The 27,659-nt window shown below is 42.1% G+C and overlaps 1 protein-coding gene across 4 annotated transcripts in view; it reads right to left on the minus strand.

Moving 5' to 3' along the window:
* The window catches only part of nphp4 (nephronophthisis 4), a 139,716-nt gene that overhangs the window by 23,466 nt on the left and 88,591 nt on the right, over positions 1-27,659 (minus strand). For 3 of the 4 annotated variants that reach the window (XM_036212921.1, XM_036212919.1, XM_036212920.1), the window contains 7 exons: positions 25,119-25,301; positions 22,951-23,123; positions 20,874-21,043; positions 19,310-19,493; positions 8,238-8,360; positions 6,698-6,846; positions 3,308-3,531 (listed from right to left, as the gene is read on the minus strand). In XM_036212921.1, coding sequence (XP_036068814.1) covers positions 3,308-3,531; positions 6,698-6,846; positions 8,238-8,360; positions 19,310-19,493; positions 20,874-21,043; positions 22,951-23,123; positions 25,119-25,301 — 1,206 coding nt within the window. The remainder of the gene's footprint in view (positions 1-3,307; positions 3,532-6,697; positions 6,847-8,237; positions 8,361-19,309; positions 19,494-20,873; positions 21,044-22,950; positions 23,124-25,118; positions 25,302-27,659) is intronic. The other variant, XM_024293476.2, reaches the window with a different exon arrangement.

Raw genomic sequence — 27,659 nt, forward strand, 5'->3', positions numbered from 1 at the left:
CGCAGTATCGCGATATTATCGATATCGTGAGCCATGTATCGCGTATCGTATCGTATCGTGAGATACCCAGTGATTCCCAGCCCTAATAACCATAGGTACATTAAGTTTTCAAAAAGTAGAATTTCTCAATTGGGAATTGAACCCTGGTTTCCTGCATGCCAGCTCTGTACTTAAATAACTAAACTATTCAGTTAGAAATAAAAATCCTTTATTTTGATCATTTGATTAACTATCTACTTCTCAACTTTTATTGGCCTTATGAGCTCTGACTGTTTAAATACATAGCAAAATCTGTACAAAACTTTTTAGAACAGAGTAAAGGAAAAGTCCTATGAAAGCGGAAATGATTTCCGAACAACAACTGTGGTGATGGACAATAGTTAGGAATGGTTTGGTCACTACATCAACATTTGCCTAAAATCCCAAAGGAGAAAGAATGTGTAAATTTTGAACATTAAGAAAAACAAAAAGCAATGCTTACTTATTGCCCCTTTTTGGCTAACAACCAGTGCTTTCAAACTTTGGGAAAAAAGGGGACTGAAAAGCAACTTTTATAAGCAATGAATATACAATTTTATGATGAGAAGCTCAGCTTAATGCAAACTCTGATGCAAATGCAAAAAATTGTACGGAGAAGCAACAAGTTGTGGTATTTAACAAAGGGCAGAATTAGAGCTGAAACAAATTTGTATTTTAATTCTTGACTTCTCTTAATGTGTAGCTGGCTCTCTGGGGAAAATCCTCCTTGTTTTTCTTTATTTTCGACATTCACAAAATGGCAAACCAGATATAAGCTCCGCCCACTCCTGCAGGAACTTAAGAGCGGAAGTGATCTCTATATATTTAGTAACTCTTAAAACTCGTCTTTAACGTTTCAAACAACAGATTTATTCAAGTAATGATACCAAACTAAAAAATATAATGAATGATTACTCAAAATTGTTATTACAGCTCAAGTCAGGGTTTACAGTGTATCATGTGAAAAGCATTGATCTGTATTTGTTTTTTTTTTGTTTTTTTTTATGCTTGTGATTCATTTTTTAAGGTGTTTTTCTCCAAACCTTCAGAGCTCAAAGATTTTTATGATGTATAATCCTAGAGGAGACCTTCAGATATTCTCCCAAAATGATCCGTTTGGAGCTGCAGTGCACCCTGGCTGGCTCGTAGCCAGGTACAGTAGTTACTGCCAAGGGCAATTTTAACTCCATAAAACATAATGCATCAATTATGCATTTTACTTTTCTTCTTAAATGTTGGGTTATACACCGCCAGGGTCAATGTTAGCAATAAACCCAAAAGCAGACTGAGATTAAACATCAGACCAAAATGTTTCATCTACTGAAGCATATGTTTTTGCTGTAGCTTGGAGTCTGATCAATACGAACTTAATCAGACTCTCATAATGTCCTCATGACCACAGCAGATTCAGTACAGTCAGAATACGCTGATGTTAGTTAGCTGACTTTGTTATCTTCTGTAGTTGTTCCAAATGTGTCACCATGTGCAGTTCTGACCAAAGAAAGGTTTGATTCGAGCTGCTGGATGTCGTCAGAAGAGAAAATGCTGCGATTATCTGTGTTTTCTGAGTGTGAATTCTCCTTAGTTTGAAGCGATACATCTCTTCTTTACACCAACGCCTGTTTTTAAAGATCCTCACAGGGAATCTACTACAGAGAAGTAACAAATATTTAAATCCTTTCTAAGACGAAAGGCATCACAGCTATTTAATCCATTAAGTGAAGGTGCCCTTGTTTTACTCCTGAAACACAAAGATCCTCATGCGGGGTGAAAGCGACAGACACCCCTTCACCTCATCGCAGGATAAATAACGCAGGAGACTGAAAGGACGGATACGGCGACGCGTCACTCTCACTTAGAAAAGGCCCGGTAGCAGCAGCGCTAATGCTGTAATAATGCATCCACGGTGCAGAACGCTCTTTGTTGATCGTGTGATATCTGTTAATCCAAAGCTCAGGCCTGAGCAGAATCCAAAACAAAAGACTCCAAGAGGCGGATTAGCAGCTACGCAAACTGAAAGAAGCAGGCAGGGACACCAACAAGGGCGATGCAGGAAACATCAGACATAATGGCTGCTGTGTACGGATTATCGTGATGTTTCCCGTTTTATTTGCATCTGTGTCAAGGACGCGTGTTAGTGCTGATGATAAGGAGCACCAAAGATCTGTCCTTCCAGTTCATGTGGAGTCCAAAGATCTGCTGCGTTCAGTCAGAAGAGCTGAACCAGCCCTCACTCACTAAACCGACATCTAAAAATACCCATCTTTACGGGTGTTTACACTAAACATGGCTGTCAGACTCTCCATCTGCTTCATCTCCATCAGGTTGTTTTGAGTTTATTTGTTTTAAATTATTTGAGCATTAGTTTTTCCTGACTTCTTCTTTGACAAAAACAATGAGTGTTTTGTCTTTTTCATTAAAATGATTATTTATTTATTTTGTGACCTTTTCTGTGAATATCCCAAAAAGGATTCTGATCACATGTAGCTTCCTGCAAAACTGTAAATGTTTACGTTTAGACACGCCCTGCAATTTTCACACCTCCTCTGTTGGCCTACAGACCGACCCCGACCCACAATCAGAGAAGAAAACAGTTATATGTCCTCAAGAAAAAGTTTAAGGACCCTGATGTAGAGACTTTTTAAAAATCTATTTCAATTGTTTTTTTAGTGTTAAATGGAAAAGTAAAGGTTGGCGTTTCCATCAAATTTGACAAGAAATGTAACATTTTCTATCCTTTATTTCAAGATTTATCTTGTGTTTCATTTCCTGCATATAAACAGAGTTTTGTTCTGGTCAGCTGTGAGGAAGGCAGCATAGCGCCGTCCAGAGTCCAGACAACTTCGTCAACTCTTCAGGAAGGGGTTTTTCTCTCTTCTTTGGGACATCCACCTGTTCTGTTGTCGGTATGAACTCCTTTGGGTTTCTACTTCAGACACATGAGGATTTATAAGTGTGTTCTGGCTTTTCAGGATCTGTGAGTTCTGGTTCCTTCATCTTCTAGGGAACATTTAGGATTTAACTACTGAGGCTGAAATGCTGCCGGCAGAGGGGGCGGGGCTCATCAGAAGGTTTGAAAACAGAACGATCGTCAGATGTTGGGTCCAATCAGAAATATTTTCCACATTTAAATACATAACATCATTTTCATCCAGAATTTTTCTTGGTAAAGCTTTTTTTTAACTTTAGGACTTTCCTCTGGACAAAAATAATGAGGGACAAAGGCATCACCAGGACGTTGGTAACAGAACTCTGATCCTTAACCAGCACATCCGAGTCAGAACCGTACCTGAGCTCTGGGTCATCACTGTGAATGCTGACAGTCTGAGGAAGGTCAAAAGGGTTTTTCAGGACAAACTCCATGAACTCTGCAGATCCCAGGCTGGCGTACAGGAGGTGCAGGGTGGTGATGTTCTCCCTCAGCATGGCGGAGATCAGCTCTTCTTTGCGGGGCTCTGCGATCAGTTGGACTGAATGACGCTCTCCAGTGGGCGGAACTTCCTGGGGCAGATCCTACCAACCAACAATCATTTCAGTCACTTTCAGGAAACGTTTACTTCAGATACATCAGAGGTCTTACTCTCAGAGAACAGAAAGTTTCCCCTGTGACCAGGTGTACCTGAGAAACACCCCCTCATCTGCTTCACTCTGACAGGGGTCACTAGGACCCATTCCAGCTGTCAATGCCCCCCAAAGGCATCCTGACCCTCCAATTACTTGTCTTTTCTAATGTCTTGCTGTTGTGATAAACTGAGGAATAAAGTATGTCATCGTATGTATTATGGTATTACAGTTTTTCCAAATTGCTAAAACACTAAGTGCCAGTCTCCAAACCATCTGATCAACTGCTTTAACTCTTTTCTCAAAAACATCACTCTTTGGTCAAAACCTAAAACACAATTTGCAGTTAACACACAATTTGCAAAACTCTAATCCACTCTTTGAAGAACACATGACACATTCTCACCTTTAAAACACAGTTGGCATTCACAACACACCATAGGCAAAAACTTAACACAAAGAGTCAAACTCAAACTCTGTTCCAACACAATGATCACCATTAACACACAACTGGTCAAAACTGAAAACACTTGTTGCTAATCAACTGCACTGAATATAAAGACAGTTCTGCAGCAACTGATCAGCTTTTTAAAGATGAATAACAGAGAAAGACCCAAACAGGCACCAAGATCTGGACCCAGATAAAGAACAAGGTTTCTGATAAGATCTAGGTCATAGTTATTGACCAATGATGGTTCATTTAATGACCACGAGGGGAGCAGGTCAAAAGGTCAACCCCCAACAGCAGGTTCAAGTTGTTACTGTGATCTGTATCAATCATAGAAGTTCCACAAGAAAATAACATAGACGATCTTGTTGCTGAAAATGAAATAAGTAACACAAGATAAAAACCTGAATACCATTTTTCTCTAATTTTATGGGGAGGGGCACAATTCTTTATAAACCATTTTGTGACTAGTGTCAACTGTTTTGTTGTGTAGTGTGTTGTGATTGTTTCATGTTTGCTAGTTTTGACGACAGAGTCTTCATTATGACGTTACAGTGAGATTTTCACTGAAAAGTCAAGAATTTTGTACATTTAACTTACATTTTGAAAACTGTGTTTGATGCTTTGGTGTGTAGTGTGTTGTGTTTGCTGTGTGTGTGTACGTTTTGACAACAGAGTCTTAATTTTGACCTCAAAGTGAGCTTTTGACTTATGAGTTAAATATTTTGAATATTTAGCCTATATTTTGAGAATTGTGTTTGGTGTTTGGTTAAATTGGTTTAATGTTTCAGAAAATGTGTTTTAGCATTCAGTAAAAACTGTAATAAGGAGTTTGCTGTCATTATGTGTTTGGATCGTTCAGAAAAGTCTTCCTACTGTTTTTTGGTGTTAAACTAAAGCAACGTGGACCACATGTTTTCTTCTTGTTTTTGTTTGCTTAAAAAATCCCCCTTGCTGGTGTCAAAGTGTTGGAAGTCTGTTATGATAACAAAAACTTCATAAAACCACTTTTTTAGTTATATTTTCATCTTTTACTGCACCAGTTTCATAAGTCTAATTTAAAGTTCCTCAAAATGAGGCTTTTCTCTGCAGTTATTAGGTTAGATTAAAAATAGATTTATTAATTACAAGTCACAATTATTAATCGCATGACAGCACAACAAAAAACATCACATCCATCATGTGAAATGAGTTGGAATGTGGAATGATCTGGAAAGACTGTCATAACGATAAAAGAGCTCCATGTTGATTGTTTTTGTGAAAAAAGCTGCTTTTCTCCACAACAGAGCTGATTCACACTGATTGTGTAAAGCAGGGCGACAAATTTGTGTGGCCCAACCCTCTTTCGCTGTGTGGCGAAAACGCTCCCTGCCGGCTGTAATATTCCTGAGCTTGACGCTGCAGCTGCATGTGGGAGGAGCTACCAGCTAATGTTTTTAGCTGGAGCGCTACATGGAGCAGTGTCTGTGTATATTTCAATTACAATGTATGGAAGACATGGATGATGTTGAGAGATCAGCTGAATTTATTGTGAAGAGATTTACAAAAACATCAGGAATCACATCTTTATATCTGGGTTTGAGGTTATTCAAATATGTTCCCGTTACTGTGGGTGTCTACCTCACTCCTGGGGCTGAGTCTGTATGACAGCCGCTTTCTCTGTGTTTCTGTGTCTCTGTGCCTGTCCTGCATTAACCTATTACCTCCCATGAAAACATTCTCTACTCTAAAATAGGCCCAACTTAATACCAGTGTTAAAATATGCAAAAAGTAATATGAAAGACAGAATGAAAAAAACAATTATTGAATTTGGTTTCTCCCTTACTGATTTGGCAATTTAAAGCACAAACTTAAAAAAAAATATTCGACACTGCTTTAAAATTGAGAACACATGCTTGTGGGAAAAGCTATTCTCCACCTTGAACTTCAATAAGTCCATGCCCAGGTCCAGACTTACTGACACTCATCTTCCTACGGAGGGTCTCAGATGCTTCCTGCCTCGAACCAAATGTGGCTAAACTATAGGGAGGAAGCTGCGGCCCAGCCTCGGCCCCATCCTGCCTTCAGTGGCCCCAAGTTAAATTCAGTTTGAGATCTGGCCTACAGGTTGAAGCTGACTGTGGTCAAACGTAAACACAGATCTGGAGCTAAAGCTCCGATGTAAGTCTTACCAGTTTTACAAATCTGAACACTTTTCTTAATATCCTTTACTAAAGTGTCTACCTTCGTTTGACACATTTTAAGCTAATTCTGAAAACTAAAAAAAGTTCTAATATAAGCGAATACTCTGAAATCTTGTGGAATTTCCATTTCCAGCTAATGATTTTCAGCCATCATCTTGTCTGCCACCAGCTCCTCTAGTACGGGTGAGCTGCAGGTGTCAGAACAGCTAACTAGGATTCTCGATGCAGGGGCAGAGTTTCTATAGATGACGATGATCAAATGAATCTGACGCAGGCTTGATGTGAACGGCTGAACATGAAGCCGCATCAAACAAAGACTTCAGAGCAGCTGGAAGCTTCCAGTCTCACACATGAGAGGCAGCAGACAGACAGACGGAGACTGGTGGAGGAGCTGCAGCTGCTTCAGACGTCAAGGAAGCGTTCCTCTGCCGTCTGAAAACCGGGTGGAGGCCTCACAACAATGAGACTCGTCTCAGTTCCCCCTCACCTTCATTTGTGCTGCTTCTTCCCGTCGCCGCACCGCCGTTGTGCAGTCCAGCTGTCTGCGGGCCTCGCTGTCCTCCGGCGCAGCAGAGGCAGCTCCTCCTCCAGATGCCGCGTGGCAGTCCAGCCTGTCCGGTTCCATCGTGTTCCTCCCTGAAACAGACGCACATGCAACTCTATGCGGTCATGAAGCTGCAGTTATGCAGCAGCATGTCTGCTTCCAACCAGCGAGTCCAGCAAATGGAACCACAACACACCAAGTCCCTGGATTCATTTCTTTAAAGCTGTTTATTATTTTCAGATTTTCTCTTTGTTTTTAGTTGGTGAATTCAAGAGTTTACTGTTGAAAGTTTCACTTTAGGTTAGTTAAAACCAAAGTGTTTCATTTAATCCCATTGAGCTGGTGTTACGGCCCTGGTGTATCCGGCACTCTTTATGTATAGTTTGTATGGTTTGTGTGCTTGAGTTTGGATGTTTGGGGTGAATGAGTTGGCGTGCTTGTGAGTTTTCTTTCTGTAGGTGTCTGAGCTGAGAGCTGCAGCTCTGCAGAGTGTGGACCCGCCCATCTACACCTGGACCTCATCATGCCATCAGCTGAGGACCAATGACTGAGGATCCACACCTGCTTAAAAGAGCTGACTTCCCCAAGCAGAGGCGGCAGCTTTTGTAACACCCTTTCTGGTGGTCAGCTTGCCCATGGTGTGAACTCAAACATTCTGCTCCTGTCCTCTTCTTCTGTGGACTTTGGTGGTGGAGCTCATTGTTAAAAGAGACTTTGGTGAAAGTTTGTGTTTTAGACATACATAACAGACCTATTGGGTCTCAGTCTCTGACACTCACGTGGAGAGAATTTGTGTTCCTGTTCTGTTTAGATTTAACCTACTTGTTTTCTTTTGTTGAAATTCTATTTATGTTAATTTGGCAGCTAACAGCAAATTAAAAGCTGCACACTACCACAGTGCTCCAGTCTGGGTTTCTTATTTATATGTTACACCTTTTTCTCCCTTCCCCTCGGTTGGGAACGTAACAGCTGGTTTTAGAGAAAGAACGGCTTTGTCACTAATTCATTGTGTCCATTTCAGTGCTGTGATTCTGTCTGAAGTCGGACTGGAAGACATCATAGCAGTTGTTTTTTTAGCAAGAATTCATTTAGCTGATGGAAAACAGCTTTTTCAAAGATCTTAAAAATGGCAGGTTTGATATCAGTCTGTAGTTTTTCATTTGTGTTTTGTCGTTTTTTAGGAGAGGTTTGATTACAGCTGTTTTCAGTGGTTCTGAAAAAACACCAGATATTAAAGACAACTTCACAATCTGGAGCAGGACTGGTTCCAGGATCTTTGAAACTTTTTTGAAAAAGCTTTTGGGTAGAATATCAAGACAGCAGGAGGAGGAGTTCAGTTGACCTAGAATCTCTACTGCTTATGGGTTGAAACTGAGCCACGGGGTTTATACTGAACTTTTAGTTGATGAAACCACTGTTTGCCCAATGTTTTTGAATAAAGAGGGATTCAAACAGACAGACGTGAGAGGATGAAGGTGCTGACCGCTGGGCTGGAGACCCAGACGTCCTCCTTTGAAGGAGCAGTTGTCTCTGCACGGCGTGATGACGTGAGAAGCAGACGGCCTGTGGTCCACTGCAGTCTGCCTGCCATCATCTGTTCCACTTCCTGAAAGAGACACACGTTAGTGTGGAACATGCATAACAACACGAAGGCCTCACATTTATCTGACTCTTTGCCTGAAAGGTGTCCTGACTTAGAGTTACATGTTTCTGCACATGACCTGAAAGCAAACCAAAGCTCAGACTCCTGGACTGATCCTGCTGAGAGGTTTTGGTAGAAATGCTACCTGTGCAGCGTCAGGGCAAACAGTCACCAAGTTGAGTGATTTTTGTGCAGCATCTTCTACCCTGCAGTTCTGTGCTGGATTGTTTCCTCTTTGCCCAGCCTACACCTTGGGTCTTGTCTGGTGTGGTAGATCTGAGCCTCTATTGCTCTGGTGTTCGGGGCTTGTTCCTGTGCTGCCAGGATCAGAGCTTCTGTGCTGTCCTGCAGACCAGCCCTCTCTAGCCATTGGTAGGACTTCTTGATATCAGCCACTTCAGTTATTGTCCGGTGGTACACCACCGGACAATAACTGAAGTGGCTGGGGATGTATCCCATGGAGGGGCTTGTCCTCCCCTGATGAGGCAGCAAAAGGAAACTTTACAAAAGGTTAAGATGAGAATCATCTGTTGGCTTTGAGAAGTTTGAAAAGCTGAGTCCCTCATCAACAAATTGATAATGGGTGCAGCTAAATGAGTGATGGTCGTGTGGCGGAGCCATACAAACAGACACAGAGTGGTTCTGCAGATTATACGGAGATGCGTCTGCCGTCCCGGTGCCTCCCTCTATCATCCATCACCATTTCTGGCCGCACCACTCCACTGAATACATTTGATACTTTTATTTCCCAAACACCCCTGAGAATGTTTCATGTTTGCTGTTGAGTAAGTGAGTTCGTCAGCATCAGATCTCCTCCGGCAGCTTCACTCTGAGCATCTTGATAAACTGAGCGATCAAAGAAAAATGGGCCTACAAAATGAGAAACCACAGAGGCATCATCAGAAGTTGCTCTCATAAGAACTGCTCAGGCTGCTGACTGTGGTGATGATGCAGGTGGCGCTGCTGAGCCTCTCCAGAGAAAAGCAGCTTCTCTGGGTCTGTACTGCAGACAGAAAAACATCTGCAGCTCCACATCCTCGCTGTGGAGAAGAGTAATGGTGAGCAAAGTTCCAGGAGGGTGAACTCCATCAATTTTATGGACTGTCTCTGGTTGTTGCATGACAATAACCCAGCTCGGCCTCATCCCACCTGCCCACCCTCTCTGCTCCGCCGGCAGCTCTGGAGGTTAAGGCCACATCAAAGCTCTGATTTACAGATCTCCATAGCAAATGAGAGCAAGCGCTGAGGGGTTTCCAACGCCGTCTGCAACATTCGATTCCTTCTGCCTCCTCGTTCCAGGCCACTGACCTTCTGCAATGAGCAGATTCTGCCTCACCTCAAGGCTGCAAGCAAGGCTAATGTAGTGAGGCATTCATGTGCCTGCAGCAAGGACTTCACACAGTCACCCATTATGTATGCACACCCCTCTAGTCACCTATAGCAGAACTATAGTCCAGTGGATTTCACTGTCTGAACGTCGTCGTCTCTGTTCTCCTTCAGCTCATCCAGCTGCAGAGGAGCAGCAGGTCTGGAGGAGGTTGTAGACATGCACCGTGTTGTTTGTGCTTAAAGTGAACATTAAAGGATGCATGAAGCAGGAAAAACCAGCATTCAAAAAGCTGCCATCCAGAGGCTGACAGCAGAAACTGCTGTTAAAGATTTTAGAAAAGCTCAGTTTTATGTCATTTTTCATGTTTCACCCATTAAATAAACAAACAAACGGGCTGAAGCACAAAGTTTAAGCTTAATGTGGAAGTTTGAAGTCACGCTCTAGAGGACAAGCATCTCTGCAGACACAGTTCCTTCAGAACGGGACCAGTCCGGTGAACTCAATCTCTGGACTTGGTTTTTCATGGTGATGAACCCTCAGCGGATGCTGGACACGCCTCTTTGGTTCAGCTGCTAGAGCTTCAGGGCCTCTTCCGCCTCACTGCAATATGCTGTTTCTATTACAACCTAAAAGGATTCAGGACCTGAAGGAGTCACAGGTAGGAGAAGCTCTGAATCACACAGCAGCCGGGTCTGTTGGTGCAGAACTGGGTCAGCTCAGGGGTCTAGTACTCCTCATCTTTCCACATCTAACACTGTGGAGCAGATGAGGACATCTGGCTGGAGAAGGTCAAACAGGAAGGGCAGGGTACCTGAGAGGTTCTCCACCAACATGTGACTGAACTCTGCAGGCTCCTCCACAAACATCTGCACTACAACATCAGGAAGTGAACTCTGAGCATTTCCATCCACTCTGAGGTCAGGGTCACAGGTCCCTGGAGCCCTCCACTGTCGGGGAAGCAGGGTTCACCTGCCCACCACAGGACACACCTCAGCGTCACCAATCCGAATTCTTCCCTTCCTCTTCCTTTATCCCTCCAAACGGAGAGTTATGAAAAAAATATTGTCTCATATTTCAGACGTCAGTTTCGTTTGATGATATCATCAATAATCGCTGGTCTGCTAGCATTAGGGCGGAGCTTCCAGCGCTTGAATACACATAACAACAACGGTTTTAGAACTTTAAAAAGTCATGCTACAACAAAAAAACATGCTTACATTTAAATGTAGACGTCTGCGCTTCAGAGCGCACCCGAGTGAAGAAAAGAGCTTCTTATCACGACGCAGTTTAGCCTCACGACAGTGGACTTTATATCCCTTCGTTTGGAGGGTCGGATTTAAAAAATAAATTTCCTGGACACACTTAAACTTAAACTGCCCCTTCAAAAGGAGGGAAAGGGAGAAGGGAAGAATTCGGATTGGGACCTTAGACTGAGCATCAATTTTGTACCAACAGAATTTGTGTAAACAATGTTCAGGTGAGATCCTTACAGCCACTGTGGTTGAAAAAAAAACAAATCCAACCTGAAGGTCACGAACCAGAACGGCAGGAAGTCCTTTCTTCTCCTGAAGTACAAACGTGAACGTTTGACTGCCCCCCACCCCCTCACCCAACACCCCCAAACCCGTCCTTTCCCGAATTCAAACTGTCGGCTCTTATTTTTACAGCTGTTTTATTGATGAGGTAATCAATCAGCAGCCAAAGACGCCTCCAGGATTACCACTTCATAAAGCCCTGCTGCACCGTGACAGGCCGTGTGAACATAACTGCCCCCCCTTTTACAGAGCTGCAGATTAAAGATGCCCCCCCCCAAGAGTCCATCTGGAAATGACTTTCTGTCATTTCTCTTTCCTTTGAATAGACCTGATTCTGATCAGTGAAGCTGCAGAATTCAGACAAAAACAGAGAAACTATCGGACCAGTCGTCTGAGCGCGTCTGCAGGTGACGCTTTTGGTCGTGGATCCTTCAGCCAGACGTGTTCGTGGCGGCAGCTGCTCTGAGTTTGGGTATAGATGTAGACAGTGGAGATGGAAAGAAGGGCGGGTTAGCAACAGTAGCAGTGAATTTAAAGTTGGGGGAGGGGTGTCTCTAGACCATAGACAGTACATAGAGAGAACTGGACTGATCATTCCCTCCCCCCTCATGTTCCAAACAGGAAGTATCCGCTGGTCCCAGAAAGCCAAAATCTCATAGACTTCTATTGAAAAATAAACAGCTGTTATCAGTCATTCTGTTTGTCAGAATAATCATTCTTGCTCTCATTTTAACATGTTCTTCTTAAACCTATTTTGTATTCATTATATATTTTCTTAATCGCATATATCCATACTATAAACTAGCCGATCAGATGCCTCAATACGAGCTGGTCCCACCTCAAACATTCGAAGCGTTTGATTGACAGATTCTCAGACCAATCACTGCTTACTAACGTAGTCTGGTCCTAAAATGGAGAAATCAGTCGAGTTCCGTTGAAGAGTGGCAACTGACTTGACTTAATTTTGTTGGAACCCGACGTAAGGCATTTTCTATCTGTGACGTCACAGCCTTGTTTACTCCATCTCCATTTGTGTCAATGGTCCAGACCTAAAGATCTCAGTTTTCTGTGAGAATCGGGGCTTCTTTGGACCGCTTGCCGCTTTCAGCCATGTCTGGTTCCATAACCTTTGCATGCTCGGTCGCACAGGTCCATCTGCATGCGTGTGCATGTTTATGAGCATGCATGAGTGAATGCGCCACAGCATGTGTAAGTGATTTGATAAGCATCCATGCCGGTGTGTCATCCCCATCAAATCCAGGCTCCCGTACGGCTCGCTAGAGAACAGTGCTGACTCACTGAGACGATCCCGGAGAACAAACCCACAGAGGGGGCGACGCTGCTAAAAATAAACCAATCACAACCAGTCGAAGGTGAGAAAAAGGTTGAAGTGCCCAAGAAGAGAGAAGAGGAGAAGATTTGCCTTCTGAGGGTGAGTTTGACTGTCAGCCAAGACGTCTGATTGTTACCTGAGCCCCGACTCACATTGACACGCCAGCGCCCGCTACCTTCCTCAGACAGGTGTGAGGGATCAGCTGACACAACGGCATCGCTAAAGAAATGTTTGGAAGGATCATCGTTCAAGACGTCTTAATGGTTACGTTCTGGTTATCTGTCTTTGTTCAGCAAACAGAAAAAAGTAGAGAAGTTCAGAAAGTCTGGAGGCCTCCTCAGAGACTGCTCTCACTGTGGCCCCATGGGCTGTAACGAGCTCTGAATCCTCAAATATTTGCCATCTGTTCCCAAAACTTCAAGTATGAACATTTGTGACATCTGAGATAGCTTTTTCACAATCTTTATCATTACTGTAGAACAGGGGTCTCAAGCTCAATTTAGCCGGGGGCTACTGGAGGCGGAGTCTGTGTGAGGCCGGGCCGCATCAGGATTTTCACAAGAAAATCGCTGTTAAAACATTCAAATGTTCTCAAATATCTTTATTTCTAATACAAAATAATGAATTAAATAAATAAATATATTAAATAATGAATTAAAAAGCAGGCAAATCAGTATGGAAGTTTTTTAGTTCCATCAGACTGAATTTTTTTTATGTTGAATTTCTGACCCATCGAAATTTTAAGTCTCGAAATTAAAAACACTGATTTTTTTAAGATAGAAAATATTTTTGGGACCATAAAATTTTGCTGTTTAAAAAGCAAGGGTTGAAAAAAAATTCACAATAAAAATTCAGAGGTTAAAAAATTCTGATAAAAATTCAGAATAAAAATTCTGAATAAAAATTTAGGATAAAAATTCACAATAAAAATTCAGAGGTTAAGAAAATTCAGAATAAAAAGTCAGAATAAAAATTCAGAGGTTAAAAAAATTTAGGATAAAATTCAGAGGTTAAGAAAATTCAGAATAAAAATTCAGAGGTTAAAAAAATCAGCATAAAAAATCCAGGGGTTAAAAAAAATTCATACTAAAAACTAAAAAACTTCCATAAATCAGTAATAAATGAAATAATAATAAAGACCAAACAACAGATACATATTACTGAAGAAACCACATATTGACTGACTGACTAGAGAAAACTAATTATTTTTATTCAGTTTCAAATATCTGTATTAACAGATCCTCCTTCAGAGTGAGAGAGAAGCCCCGGTAACGAGAAAATCTTTGAAGGATTTTATTTTTTGTAGATTTTTGTTGAACTCCTCACAATAAATAAATCTGATCTATGTGTCTTCCATTCATTGGAGGTGAGGAGTGCTCGCGCGCCGGCTGCATCAGTGCACATTCGGAGGCTGCTTTCTATGGTGGTTCTGTGCAAACGCTCGTAGCAGAATATCGGACTTCTAGCGCGTTTACATGGACTGGAATGCGCGCCGACAGAGCCGGTGTGTGAACCCTAAAATTCGCAGACATGCGCACGCAGGTGCGAGCCAAGCTCAGGATCACGTTTGACAGGCGGGAGCAGCGGATCGCCGTGCGGGGCGGGCTACAGGTTTGCGGCTCGAAGCTTGAGGAGCTCTGATTCAATAGGAACAACCGGAACGTCGAATAACGTATTCCTCGACATCATATCTGTCTCCCATTCATTCTGAGAGAGACATCCACAGACGGAGCTGCTAGCTCAGAAACACCTTTTTTTTTTTTGACGAGCCGCGAGCAGCAAATTAACTCCGCGGGGCACGAGAATTTGTCACGCGAATCGCGTTTGGTGCTTCGTGGCTCCTCCTCCGCCCAGCTGATTGGAGGAAGGAATGAGTGAGGAGGTACTGGACAGCCCGCCGATGTCCCGCCTCCAGAGTCATATACCTCACTGTGATTGGTTCATTCAGCTCTGCACACAGGAACTGTCATTCATATCAACCTTGCGGGCCACACTAACAGTAATCTTTCATATGAAGACGCGGGCCGCAAATTATCATCCTGTGGGCCGCAGATGGCCCGCGGGCCGCGAGTTTGAGACCCCTGCTGTAGAATGTAGTAAAAAATACACTTTGGCTAAATTAATTATCGGTCTAAAACAGGGGTCACCAACCTTTTTGAAACTGCGGGCTACTTCATGGGTACTGAATCATACGAAGGGCTACCAGTTTGAAATAATAAATTTGCTTAGTTTGCCTTTAGTTCTACATTATTAATAATGAATAATGATACTTCTCTATGTGAAGAAACTGATTTCTTAGCATAATTATCAATAATGACAACAAGCTAGGAAACACATATCAATATTCAGAACTTTATTAATTTCAACAGATCTTGTCACATTTTGAGGTAATGACCAAATGCAATGTTTTTAACAAAATTATAACTATTATTAATTAATAATTAATCAATCATTATTAATTAATTATAACTATTATTGGTGGATCTACGCTCCTCGAACGCTTTAATTCAGTCTAATGCACCCGTCCCTTTATTTTCCTTAAACCTCTGAACAGGTTGATTGACAGATCCCACAGCAGACAAGAATCTGCGCATGGTGCATTCACTGAGCTCTGGACATAAGCGAACCCAAACAGCCACTCGGCCCAACTCAGTCCGCAACAAACTTTGTCATTTTTATACAATCCGCAGCAAAACAGATCGGTTTTTCAGAGAAAACATCGACACTACTTAATTAATCGATTATATCCGGATCAGTGCCGGTGTTCTATGTTTTCTCTGATAAACTGCTTCGTTTTACTGCCGATATCCGGGGCTCAGTGAACGCACCATGCAGAAACACTCAGCAGCTCTGGGTTCTGTTTCCATTACACATGAAACTTTAACCAAATTCTAGGAATTTAGAAAAAATACTGTCGCAATGACACAGTTTCATAATAATGCGATAAAACACAAACCAACTCACGCAATAAGTCATTAAAAACACGCCGATGTGTGTGGTTTTTTATTTGATTCACTAAAAAGGAGCATTTAAGTGACGTCACAGCAGTATGGTGCGTGCGTGCCGCGCTGGCTCGCGCAGCGAGTCCATTGACAGTCTCAGATGCAAGTGAGAAGTCTGTTCAGTGGAATTTAAAAGAAAGAACACGACTAGATCCATTGAAGTTTGTCACTACACTCAAGATGAACTTCAAATGAAACTTCTGCTCGTATTCTGGCTGCAGATGGTCAGCTACAGATGAAGCGATGAGGAAATCTTGGTTATTGATTTTACAGAGGAGATGCACGATCAGCTGTGACGCTGTGGGGTCTCGTGCTGTGCTGTACTCAGACAGACACTTCAGAAGCGCATTTAATCAGATAAAAGTCCATTTCCATTACAGTTTTGAGAAAAATGTCCATCCATTTCAATACGCCCCCAAAACCACCTCCTCTATACGCGCAAAACTTTTTTTCGAAAAATGCGAGTTTTTTTTGTAAACTGTGTTTCCGTTAAAGATAACAAATTATCTCTCTGTGTCTCCATGTGGGAAAGGGAGAAGGGGGCGCCTCATTCTTTGTTATTAGCTGCGTTTCCATTATATATTTGCGCAAAATTTTATGGAAATTCTAGGAATTAAAAAAAAAAAAAACAGTTTCGAAATGACACCGTTTCCATTAAATTATAATTTTGCGATAAAGCACAAATCAACTTACGGGATAAGTCATTAAAAACATGGCGATGAACGAGAACAATTTATTATTTATTTTTTTCTATTTGGTTCACTAAAAGGAGCATTTGGGTGACGTCACAGCTCTGTCTGAGGCGCGCGTGCAGCGCAGCTCGACTCAGAAGAGTGAGAAGCCTGTTCAGTGGTAATGGGGTTGTGGGTCTTTTTTAGTGTTAACTGTATTTCGCCTTATATATACTATTTCCAAATATTTTGGTGTGTTTTGAGCAAGAAATATTAAAATAAAACGGCATTTTTGCGGCCAATCCATATTCAAATTTCCTCTTCCGGGGAAAAGCTCCGTTTTGGTCACGTGGTGCGTGTGACGTCAAAGGGGTCAACATAGCAAGATGGCTTCTCCTTTGCGTGTCGGAGCTAGTGATAGCGGTGATATTTCAAGGTCCACAATTCTGTCTTCAGACTCAGATTGTGGAAACATTTGTTCTGAAAGTGACGCTGATTCAGAGGCGCCGGGTGTTTGTGGTTTGAGGACTGTAAAGCCCTATCAATTTGAGCCGGCAGCGCGGAAAGTAGGAGCTCACTATTTGGCAATGACACTGACAGTGACGCTGAGAATGCCGATGAAAACGACGATGTTCCTCAGTTAGAAGGACGGGCTGGCTTATTTACAGATTGGTTTTAAAAACAAAGAAATTCTGAACCTTTTGGCGACTCTAAATCAAATCATCAATGACGCTGACTATCCGGGTCGGTAATGCAGAGTTTCATATGCAAAATAAAGAGCTTAGAGACATGTTTGCAGGACCGTCCGCCACTTTATTATTATTTATTTATTCACTTATTTATTCACTTTATTCACATACCCAGAAGCTCTTTCACCACCTTACTGCATGTCTCTGACGTGCGCAGAAAAAAAAGGAGAACGTAAACAGTGCTCCGTACGCCCCGTTCTCCACATGAATCGTCCCGTTTCAACACACAACAACAACAGGGGATGACAACAGTCTGTCACGTTAGCTAAGTACACTGAAAATTCCGAAAACGATTCCTCTTCAGATGAAAGCATCACACAGAAATGAATGAGATCTGATCTTTCACGGAGGAAGAAATGACTGGTGGACCGCTGCGAGTGTCGATGGTTTCATCAACGGATCTGCAGAGATCCTGCAAGCCACCATCAATGATTAATAAACTGCAAATCAAACAAAGAAACTTCCAAACATGTGCAATGTTTTAAACATTCAGTTTACCTGTTGAAATCAGAAGCTTTTCACAGTTTAGTCGGTCTGGTTCTGCTCACAGTGTTCATTCACAATAGGCTCATTTCGATTGTAAATCTCGTAAATTTACGACTTTAAAAATCATAATTTTAATTTTTTTTTTTTTTTGGGTGGCCCCAATACTCCGTCGGACCATAACACCGATGTTTATAGAATTCAACTTTGCCGCAGCGCACACACATACATGTATCTGCAGACACCCTGGGTCCGCCTGCATTCTGCTGCTGGCGCTGTCTCACTCACATGACGTCAACGCGTCACGTGACCCAAATCGAGCCGTTTCTGAAGCAGGGCGAAATGCGAGTGTGATTTGTCGTTGATTTTGTCAAATTTTACAAAAACCTGCGTTTGTCAACGGTAATTATGTTATTTTTGATACATTAGAACATATGGAATATATCTGGATACGCATTTTAGATTTGTCCCAGCCCATTACTAACACTTTAAAAGAAAAAACATTCTAACAAATAAGCACCTGGACCTTTTTTCTGTCTGAAAACACCACAGCATAAATTCAAGTTTCTGTCACGGCGCTCGCGCTTCAAGCTGCAAAAGTGCGTCTGCAGATGAAGTGATGATGAACGGAGGAGGAGCTGCTGCGCGATTCTGTATGACCCGCAATTTATAAAGCGCTGTGACGCTGCAGGACCTCTCGGTGCGCCGGCTGTGCAGCGCTCAGATCAGACACTTCATACAGAGAAGCGCATTTATTTCGAAAAAAGTGTTTCCATTACAGTTTTGTGAAAAATGTCTATTTCCATACGCCCCGAAACCACCTCTTCTTAGCGCAAAAACTTTTTTTTTCGAAAAATGCCCGTTTTTTTTTTAGAAATTGTGGTGTTTCCATTAGGAGAATTTATTATCGAAATTCCAATTTGCGAAATTTCAGAGTTAATGGAAACGCGACTATTGATTATCTCGTTAAGGAGAAAACGATTTAAAAAAGAAAAAGTGGGATAGGCCGTTTTTGGCTTCAGAAATAATGAACATCTATTTTTAAGATGTTTTAATTTTTAATTATTTATAAAGGCAGGTGTGATTTAAAAAAATTTGCATCACAATAAAATTAAATTTTCGAGCAGCTCACAAGTGAGTTGTGCTACTTTTAGAAGAGACCTGCGGGCGACTTATGTGGTGCTTGCGGGCGACCCGGCGCCCGACGTGTTGGTGACCCCTGGTCTAAAATGACTAACTTTGGCGGTCAGGCCTTGTAGGAGGCTTCTGGTCAGATCCTTCGAGACAGCAGGAGGGTTACAAAGTCTGATGAGTCTGTCATCTACTGCACTACCTTTCCTTGGTCTACCGCATCATCTGCTACACTGAATGTTTCTTCGTGCTTCTTCTTCCAAAGCTGTCTTTCTCCGCCTCACTTAGCAGCAGAGTCTGGACATTCCTCACACAGATTGAAGCTGTTTCTGTTTCAGTTTGAGAGGGACTTTGATCATCCCCTGCACCTGTTTTGTAGAATCGGTTGATCAAACACCTGAAGAGTGTCCTAGAAAATCTCAGACTTTGAGCAGGTAAACCTGTAGGTGTTGATGCTGGTTTGAAAGCTAAAAGTAAAAATGACAAATATTGGTTTGATTTGAAATTTTCTCTCTTTTTTTTTTGCTCCCTTTCAATTTCGTAAATTAATAAAAAGACACCTTGTTTATATTTCTAGAAACATACTTTGTTTACAACATTTTTTATGCCAGCCTTGCGTTTTACAGCACTCCTGTAAATTTACAATTCCCGGTGAACTCAGCATCTTTTCTGTACTTGCCGATGTTGCCCGTGCGCACGTAGAGGCGGCCTTTGACAACGGTACAAACAGCTGCAGGGACGAAGGCAGAACGGTGACCTGGATCTGTGCTCAGCAGGGGGGTGTCCTTCCCAGCATAATCGGTGGTCAGTACTTCCAGCTCATGAAGAGCCTGAACTGCAGGTTTTCCCTGACGCAGCAGGTACTGGAGGGAAAAACATTCCAGCTTTACAAAGTAAGACATCTGCAGCACAAATGAACAGGTGTAAGAAACACTAATGTCAGCATGCTAATGCTAGAATGTCAATGCTAATGTCAGCATGCTAATGTTAATGTCAGTATGCTAATGCTAGTGTCAGCATGCTATTGTCAGTATGCTAATATTAATGTCAGTAGGTTAAAGCTAATGTCACTATGGAAATGTTGGTATGATAATACTAATGTCAGTATGCTAATGCTAATGTCAGTATGGTAATGTTGGAATGCTAATGGTAATGTTGGTTTGGTAATGCTAATGTCAGTATGCTAATGCTAGTGTCAGTATGGTAATGTTGGAATGCTAATGGTAATGTTGGTTTGCTAATGTCAGTATGGAAATGTTGGCTTACAAATGCTAATGTCACTAGAGTAATGTTGGAATGTAAATACTAATACCAGTATTCCAAGGTCAGTATGGTAATGTTGGAATACTAATTCTAATGTTGGTTTGCTAATGTCAGTATGCTAAAGTTGGTTTGATAATACTAATGTCAGTATGCTAATGCTAATGTCAGTATGGTACTGTTGGAATGCTAATGGTAATGTTGTTTTGATAATACTAATGTCAGTATGCTAATGCTAGTGTCAGTATGGTAATGTTGGAATGCTAATGGTAATGTTGGTTTGGTAATGCTAATGTCAGTATGCTAATGCTAGTGTCAGCATGCTATTGTCAGTATGCTAATATTAATGTCAGTAGGTTAAAGCTAATGTCACTATGCAAATGTTGGTATGATAATACTAATGTCAGTATGCTAATGCTAATGTCAGTATGCTAATGATAATGTCAGTATGGTAATGTTGGAATGCTAATGGTAATGTTGGTTTGGTAATGCTAATATCACTAGAATAATGTTGGAATGTAAATCCTAATATCAGTATTCCAAGGTCAGTATGGTAATGTTGGAATACTAATTCTAATGTTGGTTTGCTAATGTCAGTATGGAAATGTTGGTTTACAAATGCTAATGTCACTAGAGTAATGTTGGAATGTAAATACTAATACCAGTATTCCAAGGTCAGTATGGTAGTGTTGGAATACTAATTCTAATGTTGGTTTGCTAATGCTAATGTCAGTATGCTAAAGTTGGTTTGATAATACTAATGTCAGTATGTTAAGGTCAGTATGGTAATGTGGGAATGCGAATGCTAATGTTGGTATGCTAATGTGGGTTGGGGTGTTGCACTTTGACTTGTAACAGCTAATCAATCCACTTGTGCATGTGTGAATATTATACCATTTCCACTATATGTCGAACACTGTAACAGTTATGTAATTTCATTTATATTTACTCTCTGTAATGTGTATTTCTATTATCGCCCTTACTGTGTTTACCTTGAGCTGGATGCCAGTGGAACCTATAAGGAGCAGAGAGTCTCCATCCCAGATGTCCAAGTGCAGGGTGTGAAAAGCCAGGTAATGAAGGAAGCGCCGCTTCTCGCCAGGTCTGAGGAAACCATTGTCCACTTTAAACTGGAGCTGCAGGCCAGGAGAAGCTGAACGAGGAGCATGGAGACTTCAGAAAGGGTTTGGGGTATGGAGGCATTTTAAAATATCAATCGAACACGTGTTTCAAGGTTTTGTGTCCATTGTACGTCTGTGGTTCTGTTCCAGCTTCATGCAGCAGCTGACTTAATCCTCTTTTATTTTTATTCCAAGCAAAGCCCTTTGGATTATTTTGAGCTGCATCTTCTTTGATGTTCTTCAGATCATCTCCTGCCTTCTTGGTTCACCTCCAAAAATAAATTATCCAAACAATTTCTGTGTTTTTTTATGATGTAAAACCAGATAAAAGGTGATAATTTTTCCCCAGTTTTTTGTCACTGTCTGTGAAACTGTTTCCATCTGAAAAAGCACCTCTGTTTGAGAAGACTTCTCCATCTGCAGAGAAATGCAGTTTCCTGGGTAAAACCTGCTCTCTCTGAAAGTCTAGAGAGTGAAGAGGCTTCAGTGGATAATGCTAGACGTGAGACACACAGAAGCTCCTGCATCATCCTGAACCATCATTCTGCCTGAAGTCTGTTTAAGGATGTCAGCTCCGAGCTGTATTTCAATGTGGACAACGGATACCTGGAGGGTCTAGTCCGAGGTTTTAAGGCGGGAATTCTGTCCCAGGCGGACTACCTTAATCTCGTCCAGTGTGAGACTCTGGAAGACCTGAAGCTCCACCTGCAGAGCACCGACTATGGCAGCTTTCTGGCAAACGAGGCCTCGCCTCTCACCATATCCGTTATTGACGTGGTACTGGACGCGAACCGGAGCCGGGTTAGGGTGCAGGAGCTCTCCAGGTCCTAGCGCCGGGCCGGTTTTAGCTAGCAGCTCGGAGGTTGGAGACCCGTCCGTGATCTAGTGACAGCAGCCAGTGAGTTAAAGGGGGGACGCCCGCGCGGTATGGAAAGGCACGTATGAGAAAATCTGTGATTAATGCGTCAAAAAAATTGTCGGCGTCAAGCACATGTCAGATTAACGCGTTTTTAACGCGACAAATCTGACAGCCCTACTTTAAACATAACATTTCCATTTTCCAGAGATTTACAGTGAAGCTTTAAAGAACCCTTTCTAAAACAGAGCAGATCATTACTGACAGAAGAAACCAGATCAGCTCCTCAAAGCCTTGATCTTCATCTACCAGGAACTCACCAGTGATGCTTTTGAAACAGATGAAGAGAAATATTCTGTGGAGAACATGAAGATCTAAAGAAATCAGCTTATGCTGGCTTTTTTCTTTTTTTTTTTTGAGTTTATAAATTTTCCCTGCAAAATGTTGTTTTATTCTAAAGTATGTTTAAATCAATGCACAAATATTTATATTATTGTGAACAGGGAGGACCAAAAGTTCATTTTATGTTTCACAGTTGTATTTATGTTAAATGACAGCACAACAACATCGTATATGATGCTGAAGTATTTTCCTGGTGCACATGTCATGTCAAGTTAATTTAATAATTTACATTTTTGATATGCTTTTCGGTAAAAAAAAATGGGGAAAAATAACTAACTTTTTACAAAAGCTCCTGCAAAATCAGGCGTTTTAGGCCATAACAATCATAAATATCAGCAGCGAAATCCTGGAGGGTCTGGTGAGGTGAGAATACTGGCTCATACTGATCGTGCACAAATGCCACACACACGTAGGATGTTCACACAAACTACACTGATTGCCTCATGTCCTCATTTCTAACTACTTCCCCCCTTACTGACCCGTTTGTGGTGTTGCAGTGTTCACTACAACCTGTTGCCCGCAGCACACCTGTAGAAAACATGAACACTTTCTCCCTACGGTTTATTGAGTGTCTATGACCTTCATATTTCCTGTAGGTCACCTGTCATACAGGTTACCTTTCATTCCTGTTCAGACTAAGGTTTAACCAAGTCCAGAGGGTCTTCCTCTGGTCAGACTTACCGGCGTTAACAGTGCCGTCCTTGTTGACAGTGGCGAGGACCTGGGGAAGACCCTCGGAGCCATCACTGCTGACAAGCCTGAGCTGTTGGGAGGCGGCTGGAGGAAAGCGGTAGAACTGGAAGGTGACGTAGATGTTGCTCGGGTGGCCAGAATCAGCATCTGCTGCAGATGTTCTGTATAAAAACATCCCATAGAAAGGATTCAGTCGGGATTCGAACCAGGAACCCTTTCACTGAGGGGGGATTCAGACTGGGAGAGTCTAATGGTTCGGATCAAATCCACATATTTGTTCTGGATTGAGTCCTGAAAATTGCATTTGGTCGTTATTCAGACTGACTTCTACTGGAGATTTCTGGGTCAAAACAGAAAGAGGAGGATGGAGGTTCTACTTTGCAAATCTTTGCCAGGATGTTCACCTATACAAACTTTGTATTTGGCTGATGGATTCTGATGGTCTGTATGAAGACCAGATTCAACACTTTTACTGCTGCTTTGGTACAGAGACCTGCCGCACGGCGGCTGTTGAGGGCGCTACGGCTACTAGGTACACTAAGAAGTGTTTGAGACAGATAGATCGTCGGGAAAACGGTGAGAAGCAATGCGAGTCACTTTAAAAGTTGTTTTAATGAGCCTGCATTTTAATGAGTTGCTGTGTCTTATGGTTGTGGTGTTATTGAATGTTTTGAAGATAATTCTTTTGGAACTTTTAGGAGATACCATGACAGTTAACTGCCATATAATGAGCCACAGAAAATCCAGTAAGAAGTGTTTTTAGCTGTGTTAAAATTAACACTCTAATAAGTAATCAGTTGGACCAGTTGCTTCCTTTTTGATGACATGACAATCAATGCTTTACATTTGTCCACAGCTCACACATTGCAGTACATCACGTGACTACTGACTACGGTGGTCGTTTGGTTCCATTATTCAGAGCGGATTGTATTCAGACTGAGGAATCTCAGAGCGAACCGCAGTTCAGTCAAATTGGAAACGAACCGAGACCACCTCAAAGACGGGTCAGAGAGCGGTTCCGGTCCAGGACCAGGATTCGTTTGTGCGTATTCAGACTGAAACTTGTTCTGGATTATTGGGGGAAATGATCTCTGGTTTACTTTAAGCAGACCACATGTGTCCAGTCTGAACACACACAGAGAAACCACTGACCCCCATGCAACCCCCCAATGCTAGAAAACGAGAGTAAACTTTTATGGTAGAATCTGGAACCCTCATGCTGAGTAAAGCACTGTTCTATGGGTTCACCAGGAGGAAATCCAAAGTTTAAAGCAAGAAAAGTGATTTGATGATGAAATACAGAAATAGTTTTTGAACAGGAGGACTAGCCTCGTTAACCTCACCGTGTGACGATGAGGTTTCGACTCCGTCAGATTGGTTTAGGGCCAAACCAAGTAAAAACAGGATAGTTGATGAGAGACATCTGTTTTTCAATCAAGAACAAACACTGGTCCTCCTTAAAGGAACAGGTGAAGGTTTAAAAAGGAAGCAGAGACGTTCCGAGTCAAACTGTGAACCTGAACCTTAGAAACCAAAAAAGACCAGCAAACAGAGGCTCTCGAAAATCATAGCCGCATGTGTGTGTGTGTGTGTGGGGGGGGGGTCCTAACCACTAGGAAGCCCCTCCCCCACACATAGAAGCACAGTCTGCAGGATCCAGGGTGCCCTCGGGGAGCTTCACATTTCTAATTTCTTTTCAGTGTTGTGTAGGATCTGTGTATTTCCTGATGGATGTTGCGTTCTTTGTGGATGACGCCTTCATCTCGGCTTCTGATAAAACATGCAGCTGTCATCTGATCGTCTATGGGGGAGCCCAAATGAAAGTTTAATCTATGACACATCAATGAGGAACCTCATTAATCTGACGAGAGCGGCAACAAAAGGCTGTGTTAACTTTGTATGCAGATTATTTATTCATTGACACATTTGGCTTCTCCATCGCTGTGACGGGACGAGGAACCGCTCAGTTACTGATGACAGCAAAGGAGCAGAAGGAGGAGCTAAGGATGCTCATCTTTAACCTTCATACTGAAGGATTTAGTTCTCCAGCAAAATATGAGGCCAAAAGGAAGTTACTGAAAGTGGCAACATCTGCAGAGGTCTCAGACTGTGGGCTGCAGCGACTTGAGAAAACTCTCTGTGTCTGCAGACCTCACCTGGTGAACGCCAGAAACTGGAAGACCAGCAGGTTGTCCTGTAAAAAGTCGGCATCTTCTCGCTGAGGATTGAAGAGCAGAGGTTCTTTGGGATCTAGAACTTCGGCTTTCTGCCCACAGTAGTCCACAACTTCAGGGAAGCTGACTGAGATCAGGTGATCCAGAGCAGAGACTGAGCCGGACCTGCAGAGGAAGGAAACGGTCAAAGTCAGAGAGAAATTCCAGCTGAAGAAACACAAACAGTGGAGCTGTCCCTTCAGATAGACAATCCTGCTTCCCTGAAGCTGAGCTTCAGAAGAAAAGAGGTGACACAGTAACATCCTCTTTAGAGGTCACGGCGACCTCTGCTGCCAGAACCCGGACCTCCCACCACGCTGGTCGGTATCTGTGACTCCTGTTTGTGCGTAACCATGATGACTTGAGCAGCACCGACTCAGAATCAAGAGACTCAAGAAAAGCTGCACCAGAACATCGTCTCTGTCTGCTTGGAGTCTGTAGAGAAGATCCAAAATGAAGCCTTCATCAAACTAATTAGAATGACAGCAGAGAAGACGGCAACTCATCAGGTTTTTTTGTGCAGCTGCATCAATTTCATGCCTCCCATCTTCTTCCTCTTCTTCAAAGTCACATCTTAATTTGGCCTCCTTGGGATCATAGTGAAGCCATCCTTTGGATTTCAAAGGCGCCAGGATCAGATATGCTGATGCTTTAATTGAACTTTAATCAAATGCTTAGTTTTTCTGAAAGAAATGGGTCGCTCCAGCCTGAAAACACTCAGAGGTTCTGGTGTCCGGAGATGCTTCAGCTCAGTGAACTGAGAAGCTGCTGCTGCCAAATGCTGAGGTGTTTCAGTGCCAGGATGTTCCTCTGTCTGTCCATCATTTTCACAGGGACCTCTGACGGATGATGGAGCGAGGTGTTCCTGCAGATCCAGGTTGGCCAACAAAAGATGGAGACGATGAGCGACCATCAGAAGATCAATGGTTGGAACTATCCTGATGAGGATTGCAAAGAGTCCGACTTCTATTACCTTTTGTATTTTTTTATTTAAAAGGGGACCATGCAATTTAAAAGCAACCCCCATGATAAAACAAGATGGTTGTAAAAAAACCAGAATTAGCTAAAGGCTATTTTTCATCTGTGGTTCCCCGACTATGCTGACATAGAAAGCAGTAAAATCAACAAGAACAATAAAAATGTAAAGATGACATATACGTTATTCTCAATAGTCACTTTGCCCTGCACTCGTAATTCCTGGCCATTGACTGAAGAGATCTTTAGTAACATAGTACCGTTTACATGCTTTGGTCTCTAACAGGAACGTCTAGTGAAGCCAAACGTAGGATTCAGGACTCGGTCCGGACCAGTGCACAGTTTGAAAACAGCTTTGTCAGTTTTTATATTAATTGCTTTTTTCTGTTGTTGCTTTTCTTTTTCTTTTATTTATTATAAGATTGCTTTTGTTTAATGATGTTTTATTTTTTTATTTGAATGATTTTATTTGTTTTTTGAGAATTGGTGTTTTAAACATCCGTTTCATGCGTTTCCTGTCATTTCCTGCAGACCATCGTCATGCAGTCTCCTTTAAACATGTTGCTTTGCTTCCAGGTGTCCATGAAACCAAACAACAGAATCAGGTCTTCAAGCAGATGAGGACTCACCTGTCACCTGTTTGGTCAGGAGGAAGCACATCTGCCTGACAGAGTGAACAAAGAGGAACTCTGCTTTGTTTCTGCTCTTTGGACGTTTTCAGCTCTGCTCCCCTCATTTGTGATGGATGACTGCATTGTTTAGACTTTTATGTATTTTTCTCCTCAAAAAGGAACAAACTCCTTAAAATCCCACTCCGATCATCTTCTGATTTATTTTCAAAGCGTTCCCAGTGGTCTTTTAAATATGATTATGGCATTTTTAGACAGAATGACACTCCCTCCCACAAGCTTACAGCCCTCACAACCCAACATAACATTATCGTTGCAACAAAAATGGCAGTTGTACCATTCAGACGAGGAAAACAGAGATGCGCATGGATCTATTTGTCTGTAAGTAGGGATGTCCTGATCCAACCACGTGATCGGAAAACGGGCCCGATCACGTGGTTGATGAGTTGATCGAAATCAGACTTTGTTCCTCGATTAATATTGGATATTTCAATTGTTCTTATTATGATCAGCACTTTATAATTAAATCTTATTATTCCAGATAAATACTCTACTAGAAGTCATCACGTTATGAACAGATCACAAAATTTGATTGCCGTAAAACGCAGCAGAAAACGGCAGCAGTTTAAACAGGAAAACAACAAAAACAATTCAGTCAAGCTAAAGATAGATGATCACAGATTAAGACTTCTGGGATCAATAACTCTTTTAAAAATACTTTAAAATGACAGCAAGTGTCTCTGTTGGTTTGTCTTAATGTAAACGATGACCTACAAAGGCATTTCAACCATTGACTGTATATAAGAATAACTGGACAGAGCAAACCCCCCTCCTTCCGTGTTCCATATAGGAAGTACCACTGGGTTGCAAAAAGGCCAAA

This window comes from Oryzias melastigma, linkage group LG7, assembly GCF_002922805.2.
Source record: "Oryzias melastigma strain HK-1 linkage group LG7, ASM292280v2, whole genome shotgun sequence".
Lineage (NCBI taxonomy): Eukaryota > Metazoa > Chordata > Actinopteri > Beloniformes > Adrianichthyidae > Oryzias > Oryzias melastigma.